This window comes from Zophobas morio, unplaced genomic scaffold, assembly GCF_036711695.1.
Source record: "Zophobas morio isolate AGI-343-1 ecotype UQ-CSIRO unplaced genomic scaffold, CSIRO_AGI_Zmor_V1 ptg000010l, whole genome shotgun sequence".
Taxonomy (NCBI): Eukaryota; Metazoa; Arthropoda; class Insecta; order Coleoptera; family Tenebrionidae; genus Zophobas; species Zophobas morio.
Window position 1 is genome coordinate 4,471,598 of NW_026972115.1, and position 12,929 is coordinate 4,484,526.

Here is a 12,929-nt window from a genome sequence, read left to right on the forward strand (position 1 = left end):
ATAAGGATTTTACAGTTAAACTCCGCCCCCTTGACTCACAACGCATAAAAGAAAAATTATCACAATTGAAGTAAGGCGGGTGGGTGGGGCTTATATTGTGCCCTTTTTTTCTTAAAATGTGTAGTCATCTTTTCACGACAAGAAACTTAAGACATGTTTAAAATGGTAAATTTGTATTGGGAAATATGGATTTTGGAATTAAGCCCCGCCCCTCGGTCTGACAACGAATGAAAAATTCGTCACCATTGAGATCAAGACGGATGGGTGGGGCTTCTCTTTTGGTTTTCTTTTTATTTAGTTTTCTTTGTATAACACGATTACGTAACAACATATTTCACATGGTAATTTCTGTAGAAAAATAAGGATTTTACAATTAAGCTCCGCCTCTCAGCTTACGACGAATAAAAAAAATGATTAGAATTGAGATCGGGCGGGTGGGTGGGGCTTATATTTTGCCTTTTTTTTTTAATATACATAGCTATCTTTTCACAACAAGAAACTTGGAACATGGTTAAAATGGTGCAAAATCGATATTTCCTTATGCAAATTTTACATTTTTAACAAGTTTTAAGTTTCATGTTCTGAAAAGAAGTCTACACATATTAAAACAAAGAGGCAAAATGTAAGCCCGCCCACCCGCCCGATCTCAATTGTGATAATTTTTTGAATCAAGGGGGCGGAGCTTTTAACTGCAAAATACTTTAATTCTTTACAAGAAATTAGAAATATGTGTTTAAGTATCATGTTGTTCAAAGAATACAATGTATATTAACTGCCCATTCACAATGGACATAAGGCATAACAAGTACATAAAGAAAAGCTTACATAAATACATAAAGTTGAAACGATGGAAAGCGTGTACCCCTGTTCACAGTGGACGAAGGTAATTCTTATGCTTATGAACGTTTTATGTAATCCTTGTGTGCGTACACAAAGTTGAAACAAGTTCAACTTTGTGCAGGAATTATGTCAAAATTATTTTAAAATCTAGGGACTTTTGAATGCTGCTATTGAATTCCCTTTGACAGTTGGCACTTGGCACTTCACACCTTTGATTATATTGTATAAATTATATTCAAAGCGTCACACTGCGAGTCTGTTCTGTACTGCAAGTTGTCAAGTTCGAATATCGTATGAAATTGTAGGTTAGATATTTTGATTGACTCAGTTTGAGGTTAGCCGCTTCTATGTTTAGCCAGGAGTTATTCCGTTCTGCGTTTGCGCAGTTTAACAATTCTTACAGAGTTCACTCTGTCCACTGTGAACGTAGATAAGCATAAGCCAGATACAAACCAAAAACGTAAATTATGTTATGCGCTCGTTCTTATGTCTTATGTCCATTGTGAATGGGCAGTAAGAAAAAAATGACAAAATATAAACCCCGCCCACCCACCCCTTCTCAAATGTGATTTTTTTTTTTATTCATCGAAACTTTAATTACGTTTAAAATGATAAATTTTTGTAAGAAAATATGGATTTTGTAATTAGGCATAGTATTCTTTGAACAACACGATATTCAAAAACATGTTTTCAATTTCTCGTAGAGAAATAAGGATTTTGCAGTTAAGCTCCGCCCCCTTGGCTCACGACGAATAAAAAAAATCTCAATTGTAATGAGACAGGACGGGTGGGGGGGCTAAATTTTGCGAACTGCAACGGGAACTTCAATGTCAACAGCAATTTTGTAAGTCCCACTTAAAACTAGGAGATTTTATTAAAAAAAATCGCAAAAAGTGCCAATGTTAGTCCACTGTAGAGATAAAAGATAAAGCACTTGAAGAAAGGGCTCTTGTAAAAACGGCCTCCAAAACTGACCCATTTTCGTGAAATTGTGTTTGCAGTACGTGACAAAAATATTTATTTAATCGAGTGAAGTAAATACATTTTTTCTGTAGTCACTTTTTCCATATTGAAAATCTGAATTTAAAGTGAAAGTATGACAGTAAAAGAAAAATTTCTACGAAAACTGCAACTTTATATCAGCTTTACAGGTCCGTATCTGTTATATTACAGCGACAAGAGAAATTGAGGCATCTGTAGGAATTGTCTAGAGTGATTCACTTGTTTGTGTTTGTATATGCGTATAGCAGTTGATTTTCGGTGTTCATGAATTTATCTTATCTCAATATTTAATCATTGTAATTGCTATTAATCTTTTTTTTCTGACTACAATTTTACCATTTACGTAAATTCCGAATCCACAAGAGTCGCCTATTTCGTATTAATGAGAATATTTATCAGGAAGGTCGCTCGAGCTTTAGTGGCTCAAATGACACTATGTAATGGGATTTAAAATTTTATTAATATACAAAAAAGTGTGCAAAGAATATAGTATTTCCAAAACAATCAAGACCACCCATACCTGGTCTTACCTGACCTTATCGCAATCTGACCTGGTCTTGATATGACCTGATCTTAACTTGACCTGAGTTGATCTTTGACCTGACCTGACCTGATCCTTGATTTGACATGACCTGATCCTTGATTTGACTTGACCTAATCTTGACTTGACCTGACCTGCCGTAAAGTACCAAAAACATATAATGTGACTGTATTTTTCTTTCCAGATCCACGTCAATGGACGGAGAACCACGTGGCCCACTGGCTGCAGTGGGCGGCGAAAGAATTCTCCCTCGAATGCATCCCCTTGCACCAGTTCCGCATGAAGGGCAAGGACATCTGCGCCATGGGCAAAGACGCGTTCGCCGCCCGCGCGCCCGCCTTCGTGGGCGACATCCTCTGGGAGCACCTGGAGCTCCTCCAGAAAGGTGCGGCCCCAAACCGCGTCTTACAGACTCGCACCGCCAATTATCCCGCTCATCCAGCGTGCGATCGACGCACGGCACGCCAGGAAAAAAATCTTTTCATGGGATTTAACTTGTAATTTCGCGCACAGAACGAATATTGTAATTCCCACTAATTTGATTGACGTGCGATCGGTAGATAAGCACATTGTGGCCGTCGATGCCGCCAATTAACCGTTCTCTGTCTCACAGATGTCGAGAGGGAACGATCGCTGACGAGCACCGTGGTTCCCGGAAGCCTGTACAACTCGATGTGCGTCCCGGACCTGAACTTCCTGGACTACCAGGGTTCCATGATTCCGGAGGACCGGAAGCCGGTCACGATCACTCCGGGCAGCAACAGCGCGCCGACGCCGCCCAACAACAACAACTTCTTGCACGACGGTGAGTCCACGAGTGGTCAATTTTTATAGTTTGGTTGTGTAACGCATTCAGTATTTGTCGTTAAAAATGCTAAATGGGCCAATCTGGACATTATTGTTTTTCGTGCTTTCACTATTGCAAATTACGTAGAAATTACGTTAGTAACGGACGGGACGATTCACTTATTTATTACTTTTACATTATTGATAGCTTACGCAACTGAGCATATACGGTAATAATGTTGCATTACGGGACGATAATTGTAGTGTTAAACAAACACGGTACATCCGGTCCCATCTTATTATTTTTTATCTATTTATCAGTATCCATTCAAGTTTCTTCGAAATCACTTTCGTGGACTTTAATTTCCTGATTATGTTTTTCCAGGAGGTAAGGCAATAATAGTTATCTTGGGTTTGTGTTTGAAATTCGTAGATGGGAGTGTTTGCTAGTTCGAGTGAGTGGTATTGAGATCGAGAACAATTTCGAGTGTGATAAGTTTACCGAGTTATCTTAGACGATCCTCGATACACGAATTGTTTAAATAGTGGAGCAGATATTTTTATTGCAGCTTGTTTACGAAATTTGAACAACTGGTTGCCAATATTTATTGAAAAAAAAAAAACACTTGCGAAAACTGGGACTTCACTGAACAATTTTGGTGGAAACAATCGGACCACAATATATTGTACATAAGTATGTGAGAAATATCAAACAACTAATAACTATAATTGTTAACTAAACAAAATCTAATGATGAAAAAGTATTCCTAATATTGCTCAGTTATGGCTAAAAACGTATGTTAAGCACGTCTTTGTCGTTTGTGTTATTGTTACCGATTACTGTTTTCATCATTAACTGGTGTTTTTTTAACGTTAAGAATAATCTAAAATCAATAGCTATTTTGTGTTACTTCACTGCTAATAAAAGCCCCTTTTCGTCTGTTATGAAAAAAAAACAAATATCTACATACATTTATAAAAAGTAGGGAGTTCAAATATTAACTAATATCACCTACTCCATATTCCGGTAACAAGATTGCTTGAAAAACACAAATGATTCGTTATAGCGATAATTGTGGCCATCAAAAAAAAAAACAGAAATGATAGTTAATTAACTTTAAATCCTTCGTTTTTAGATAACTTGAAAAGTACGGTTACAATATATCGTGATTTTTTAGTCGAAATTTATATTATAATTAACTTTTAAAGACAATAGTTTAGTTAAAAGTGAGCTACTACTGAGTCAGTCATATTATTTTGGGTATTGTATGTATTGTATACCGTTATTAGTTTTAAAACTTTGGTTATTTAATAGTTAAAAATCACCATTATTTTAATGATTTTAATTATTCATAACACTTTGAATACTTAATAAAAAATATATTCGGTCCAGATATTTTTTATATTTGTTTGAACATTACCGACGTTCCTGTTGATGTTAACTATCATTGTTTTTATTATTAACTCTCCATCTTTAACGTTAGGAATAATCAGAAATGGAAAAATGAAGTGTACGTATTTTATGTTGGTTAAATAATAATAAATGTCGATTATTATGTTACAATTAAGTAACAACCTGTCCAATAATAAGAAAAAATTAATGAGTTTCAATATTAGCTATCACCAACACCATTCTAAGAATAAAGTCGCTTCAATGAATATAAATCGTTCACTACAGCAATTCAGGAAAAACAGAAATAATAGTTAATTAACTATAAATGCGTCAGTTTTAGATGACCAGAAATATGTCTCATTTAATACGAATAATACAGACATATCGTGATTTTTAGCCGATTTTAGTCTTATAATTAACTATAATTGGTTAACTACAAAATTATTTTTAAATTCAAGAACTTTTTGCCTTCTGTAGCTTTAAAAGACAATTTTAGCTATAATTGACCCACTTTTGACTCAACTACTAATAACAAATTTTCTCTGAAAACTTGTGCTAACGACTGTTAAACTTGGATTAGTTTTATAAGTTCAGTTTAATAGTTGAAAATTCAGCTAAACTTACTTTGTATGTTAGTTAAATAATAAATTTTCATCTTTAACACCACTAGGAATAACTCATAGTTGAAAATACATTGAAAATATTGCTACCCTTTTAACTGAGGTTAACTATTATTATTTTTATCGATAATGTAAAAATCTATATGTTAATTAAATAATAATAAACGTCGATTATTATCTGTTATAGCTAAAAACACCAACGATGAGCGGGAATTAAAGAGTTTAATATTAACTATCACCAACACTATTCTAAGAATAAAGTGTCTTGAAAGAGTACAAATTGTTCACTATGTGAGGAACCAAAGTTATCGGGATAAACGATAAATAATAGTTAATTAACCATAAATGCCTCAGTTTTAGATGACTAGATATCTTTACTATTTCAAAAGCTTAATACAGATACCTCGTGATTGCCTCGTCGAGCTTTAAGCAACAATTTAGCTATAATTGGCCTATTTTTGAGTCAACTATTATTAACAAATTTTCTTTGATAACTTGTGCTAGCGACTATTAAATTTGTATTATTTATAATTTAACTATCATTATTTTTATCTACAATGCAAAAATCTATATGGTAGTTAAATAATCATAAATGTCGATTATTATCTGTTATAGCTAAAAACACCAACGATGAGCGGAAATTAAAGTGTTTAATATTGACTATCACCAACACTATTCTAAGAATAAAGTGTCTTGAAAGAGTACAAATTGTTCACTATGTGAGAAACTAAGGCCATCGCGATAAACCAAAAATAATAGTTAATTAACCATAAACGCCTCAGTTTTAAATGACTAGATATCTTTACCACTTCAAACGCTTAATACAGATACCTCGTGATTTTTTTAGCTAATTTTAGTCTTATAATTAACTATAATTAGGTAGTTAACTGTGATGAAGATGATTTTCTTCTAAATTCAAGAAAATATATTAATATAATTTAACATATTTGCCTCGTCGAGCTTTAAGAAACAATTTGGCCATAATTGGCCTATTTTTGAGTCAACTATTATTAACAAATTTTCTTTGATAACTTGTGCTAGCGACTATTAAATTTGTATTATTTATAATTTAACTATCATTATTTTTATCTACAATGCTAAAATCTATATGGTAGTTAAATAATAATAAATGTCGATTATTATCTGTTATAGCTAAAAACACCAACGATGAGCGGAAATTAAAGAGTTTAATATTGACTATCACCAATACTATTCTAAGAATAAAGTGTCTTGAAAGAGTGCAAATTGTTCACTATGTGAGAAACTAATGCCATCGCGATAAACCAGAAATAATAGTTAATTAACCATAAATGCCTCAGTTTTAGATGACTAGAAATCTTTACCATTTCAAACGCTTAATACAGATACCTCGTGATTTTTTTAGCTAATTTTAGTCTTATAATTAACTATAATTAGGTAGTTAACTGTGATGAAGATGATTTTCTTCTAAATTCAAGAAAATATATTAATATAATTTAACATATTTGCCTCGTCGAGCTTTAAAAGACAATTTAGCTATAATCGGCCTACTTTTGAGTCAACTATTATTAACAAATTTTCTTTGATAACTTGTGCTAGCGACTATTAAACTTGCATTAGTTTTACAAGTTCGATTATTTAATAGTTAAAAATTATTATATTATTTATAATTTAACTATCATTATTTTTATCTATAATGCAACAATCTATATGGCAGTTAAATAATAATAAAAGTAGATTATTATCTATTATAGCTAAAAACACTAACGTTTAGCGGAAATTGAAGAGTTTAATATTAACTATCACCAACACTATTCTAAGAAAAAAGTGTTTTGAAAGAGTACACATCGTTCCCTATGTGAGTAACTAAAGCCATTGCCAAAAATCAGTTTAAACGAATAGAAATCTTTACCATTTCAGAGGATACGTTCTGATTTTTTTAGCTACTTTACTCTTATAATTAACCATAATTAGGTAATTAATTAACTGTGATGATGACGATTTTTTTTTTAATCAAGAAAATGTATTAATATGATTTAACATATTTGCCTCCTAGAGTTTTAAAAGACAATTTAGCTATAATTGGCCTACTTTTGAGTCGGCTACTATTAACAAATTTTCTGTGGCAACTTGTACTAACGACTATTAAATTTGTATTAGTTTTATAACTTCAGCTGCGTAATAGTTAGAAATTCGCGTTAGTTCAACATGAACTGTGCAGAATTTTTATTTATATTTTTGTACAAGATTATGAGAAGGTATCTTGTTATCAGAAGTGATAGTTAAATAACCATAAAAGTGTCAATTTTACATAACTGGGAACCTTTTTTACCGGCTAACATGATTTACTTAATTTTCTGTACCATGTAATATAAACAGTACTTGCGTTTTTTATTTGATATTGTTATTAAATTAACTATAATTATTCAACTGGAAGAGGATTATTAATAATAAAAAGTATACATTTGTATAAAGTTGTGCTACTTTAAATTATTTCCTATAATTTTCTGTAATAATGTGAGGAAGCTATTATAACTACATTAGTTAAAAGTAAACAAGCAAACTGTTACTTATATATCATTTGGAACGATATACGATATCTGCAGTTAGAGTCGACACATTACTAATGAAGTGATAATAATTATTGTTATTATTAGTGATACCACAAGACAGTGCTCCGATAATGGTCATACAAACGCATTATCACCTTCCTTATCAGTTTCATTACGCATAATTAATACAACATTAAAATGGAACACCCAATCACCACTCCGACATCGCGTCACGTGACGAACCGTTCCTTCCCATTGGTCGCCGCCGATGCCATCCCAGCTCCGCCCAGCCAGATCTCTATCTCAACCCAAGCGCCGACTTTTCCCCCGTTCCCACACTCTACTGTCCACCTGCATTGCCAACCTGGAAAAAAAAACAGCGGCCCTTCTCGTGACCCATAATTGCGGCAGTCGCGCTTGTTAGTGGGAACCTCGTCATTTTGTAACGAATCACTTTTTTATGTAAATCCACAATTACAATTTCAAATGAGCAAAAGTACACGGTTCTAATTTTAGTGCTCAGCAGTTCGGAACGCCGTCTCAAAGACACAGTTCTTCGTCGACGACGTAACAAAGGACGCCTCGTACGAAATTATTAATAAAATCGCAAAAGTCGACAATCACACATTTAGCCACCGTATTAACCTGGATTGGGCAACAAAACAAAACTTTCGGATGCACCAGCGTGACCGTTGTTCTTTTTCTTAATTGCGCAAGCTAATAACACATGGACGATACCCATCAGTTATTAGGTGGTGGAGGTCGGCTTATCTGCGACGTGAAGAAACCATTGCAAAAATGCGAAAACCACCAGACCGGTGGAGGATGGGTTTGATAGCGAAAGCGAGATAAGGATAAGGATGGGTTGCGCACCACCAAGGCACCAAAAATTTTTGATACTAATTCAGAATCTAGAAGCTTGGTATGTTTTGGCACCAAAAGCAAACTTGTCGAAAGTTAGGGTGCGAGCGCAGCGAGCTGTGTTGATCGCCCAGACAAAAATTGCCACCATTGCAAGAACGCGAAAACCAGCGGACCACAGTATATTTCGTAGACGAGGATGGGTCTGATAGTGAAAGTAAGATAAGGACGAGTATTGCACACTTCCATGGTCCGCTTCCAACGCTGGTTCTGCTCTCGATTCAACACTAGTAGTTTCGTGGGTGTGTAGACCCATGGTGGTGAACCGGTGCTTTGGCATGGCAGTGTTGTTCAGAGGTAAAGTTCCGTGTGTGGACAAGTTTTGATAAAGTCGTACCCGATGGATATCCTGCGTGGAAGCAAAAAAGCTCCCATGAGATAAAAAGGAAATTGGATTGTCGCTTCCTCTTCAAAACCCGACTTACAACTAATTAAACGGTTATTGGTTTATTATTAAGCAGTCGTTATTTGTCCTGGGATGACCGTGAATTAATTAATTTTTTAAGCCGATGGCAACAGGATGTTTGCCTTTACCACCGCCGCATTAATATGAATTTTATTATTTATTGTACAACGGTGTGCTCGATTTCCGACGAAAACAACCGTTTCGACCGAAAAAGTCGCTGCGAAGATTTGGTACTGCCGGGAAAAGTGCGCTTCGCGAATCGCCGCTGTCGCAATGTTGACGGTTCGTCTCTCGGTTTTATTTATTTTTCGCATTGTTTTATTATTGATAATTTTATTTGTTCAAATCGTTTGGACATAGGGTGTGCTACATTTTTATTGTTTGCTGAAGAAATACTTCAATGCCGTTGGTGTTTCGTAAAGCGGAAACGAGGATTTCTTGGACTGTGGAATTTTGAAACGGTGGATATTGCCTTGTTGATATTTGGAAAAGTACGTGTTCCAAATGACGCGTTCTTCTGCCTTTCAGAGTTTTCGTCATTTCCTGTTTACTTGTCATCAGATTTTTACCTCTGTTTCGAATCGAGATCGGAGATAAAGTCGTAATTAAGTAAATTGTTACATACTGTTGTGGTTTTAATTTATTGCGTTTCAGTGTTTGTGGATTGTTTGATTGAATTTCGACGACTTTGGTAATTACGAAAACGTGTACAAAAGCAAAGGAGCGGTTAAAATATTTCTTAAAAATTATAAAAACAACTAAGATGATTTAGGATTGTTTACTTTTGAGACCTTGGTGCTTTTGCGTCGACATTCGACATTTTAATGAGCTTTAGAACGTTTAACATTTGCACTGCATTTTTAAATAATTAATTAGCAAAAAAACTTGAATTTAAGACGTAGATAATACACGTTCTAAGAACTTTTTTTTCACGAGTTAAGGCTTGTTCTGTAAAATTAAAACCAGGAAACGTGAGTCAATAAAGCTGAGTCTTTAATTACAGTATATTTTTTTAGAAAATGGTCGTAATTTTCGCCGAAAACCGACACTGTGTCCTCTTTGATAGATATTTTCAAAATTTGGTCTTATTTTGTAAAGAATTTTTGAAAATTGATCGTCAAATGGATGTCGAACAGGCTAGTATTCAATAACGAAAAGTTTTCACAATAATTTTAAAGAAATTTGGAGAATCTTGTGTTTGTCAGAAAACCATCAGCAAAATTATTTTTGTATTTTTTTAACTATAATAAAATTCATTTTAGTTTTCCAAAAGTCGAATGACTTGGTTAAATTAAGGTGAAATACTAACAAAAAAAAACACAGAAAAATGTGATTTTTCAAAAGGAAAAAGAAGATCAATCCAAAAAATCTTTGAATTCAAAAGGTCGACTTTATGCGAATCTTTTTTCTATTTTTGTTATAATTACATGATAGCCTGGCACATCTTCGCATCAGCTTTGCACCAATCGAACGAATCAATTAAATTATTAATAGTTTTCCAAAAGTTTTCAAAATATTAATAAAATAATGGCGAAAGAGATACAAATTCGGTGAAATTAGACAAAATTCGGACAATTTTATAATATTCGATCTACAAAATATAATAATGGTCAGGTCAGGCACTACTAAAACATTACAGATTCTTAAAATAACACAGTCGTTTTTTAATTAAACACCCTATATATTTTTTTATGAATTTAAGGGTGCAACGAAAAAGGGAAACCATATGTGATACTAAAATCTTTTCAAAAATATTTGCATTTTTATTTAGACTTTTTTTATTTTCATCTAATTTACTTCTACTGAAAATCATTTTTACTTTCCGAGCGTAATCAAAGTTAAAGTAAGTACATACCTTTATATTTTCTCGACATTTCATAACCCTAAGAGTGCGAAAAAAGTGGTCTCCCGTTTCCGTCGGTCTGTCTGTCTGGTATCTGTATTCATTTTTATTTGACACGTAATCTCCGAAACTGCTGGACCGATTGTTGCCCAACTGTCTTTTTTACAAATGTAAAACCTCTAGATTCCAGCTGGGTGGATCAAAATGTACTTTTTTAAAAATGTGAAATCTCGGGGGTCCCAATTGTTTTTTAACTTTTTCCGAGGCTCCAAATGTGTTTTTCTAATGTGAAACCTTCTCAGGGGTCCTAACGGTCCCTTTTTCAAGAAGACGAAACCTCTCTGGGTTCTCGGTGTTTTTTTTTGAAAATTTGAAACCTCGGGGGCGCCAAATGTCGTTTTTTTCGGGAGTCCCAAGTGTCTTTTTTTTAATGCAAAACCTTCTCGAGGGCCCCAAATGTCGTTTTTTTTTAATATGAAACTTCCTGGTGGGTCCCAATTGCCTTTTTTAAAAATGTAAAACTTTCGGGGGCCCCAGATGTCTTTTTCTAATGTGAAACCTTCTCGGAGGTCCTAACGGTCCCTTTTTCAAGAAGACGAAACCTTCTCTGGGATCGCAAGTGTCTTTTTTTAAGAGTACCTATTAAGTATGTCTTCTGGGTGGTCCCCACTGTCTTTTTTGAAAATTTAAAACCTTCTCGGGGGCGCCAAATGTCTTTTATAATGTGAAACCTTCTCGGGGGTCCCAACAGTCTTTTTTTAATGAAAAACCTCGAGCACCACAAATGTAGTTTTTTTTTTAATATGAAATCTTCTCGGGGGTCCCAACACTCCCAACTGTCTCATTTAAAACTGTAAAACCTTCTCGGGGGTCTCAAGTGTCTCTCTTAAAAATGTTAAACCTTCTCAGGGGGCTAAATGTCATTTTTTTTAATGTGAAACCTTCTCGGGGGTCGCAAGTGTCTCGTTTAAAAATGTAAAACCTTCTCGGGGGTCCCAAGTATCTGTTTTAAAAATGTTAAACCTTCTCGGGGGCGCCAAACGTCGTTTTTTTTTAATGTGAAACCTTCTCGGGGGTCCCAACTGTCTCATTTAAAAATATAAAACCTTCTCGGGGGTCCCAAGTGTCTCTTTTAAAAATGTAAAACCTTCTCGGGGCTCCCAAGTGTCTGTTTTAAAAATGTTAAACCTTCTCGGGGGCGCCAAATGTCGTTTTTTTTTTAATGGGAAACCTTCTCGGGGGTCCCAACTGTCTCATTTAAAATTTTAAAACCTCGGGGGTCCCAAGTGTCTGTTTTAAAATTGTTAAACCTTTTCGGGGGCGCCAAATGCCTTTTTTTTATTGTGAAACCTTCTCGGGGGTCCCTACCGCCTCATTTAAAAATGGACAACCTTCTCGGGGGCCGCGAATGTCGTTTTAATTTTTAATGTGAAACCTTCTCGGGGGTCCCAACTGTCTCGTTTAAATATGTTAAACCTTCTCGGGGGTGCCAAACGTCGTTTTTTTTTTAATGTGAAACCTTCTCAGGGGTCCCAACTGCCTCATTTAAAAATGTAAAACCTTCTCGGGGGTGCTAAACGTCGTTTTTTTTTTAATGTGAAACCTTCTCAGGGGTCCCAACTGCCTCATTTAAAAATGTAAAACTTTCTCGGGGGTCCCAACTGTCTCATTTAAAAATGTTAAACCTTCTCGGGGGCGCCAAATGTCTTTTTTTTTATTGTGAAACCTTCTCGGGGGTCCCTACCGCCTCATTTAAAAATGTAAAACCTTCTGGGGGGCCGCGAATGTGGTTTTAATTTTTAATGTGAAACCTTCTCGGGGGTCCCAACTGTCTCGTTTAAATATGTTAAACCTTCTCGGGGGTGCCAAACGTCGTTTTTTTTTAATGTGAAACCTTCTCAGGGGTCCCAACTGCCTTATTTAAAAATGTAAAACCTTCTCGGGGGTGCTAAACGTCGTTTTTTTTTTTTTAATGTGAAACCTTCTCAGGGGTCCCAACTGCCTCATTTAAAAATGTAAAACCTTCTCGGGGGTGCTAAACGTCGT

The 12,929-nt window shown here is 34.9% G+C and overlaps 1 protein-coding gene across 1 annotated transcript in view; it reads left to right on the top strand.

The window, feature by feature from the left end:
- The window catches only part of LOC135126198 (ETS-like protein pointed), a 239,400-nt gene that overhangs the window by 196,185 nt on the left and 30,286 nt on the right, over positions 1 to 12,929 (top strand). Inside the window, exons 5-6 of the mRNA XM_064052063.1 lie at positions 2,568 to 2,768; positions 2,997 to 3,188. Coding sequence (XP_063908133.1) covers positions 2,568 to 2,768; positions 2,997 to 3,188 — 393 coding nt within the window. The remainder of the gene's footprint in view (positions 1 to 2,567; positions 2,769 to 2,996; positions 3,189 to 12,929) is intronic.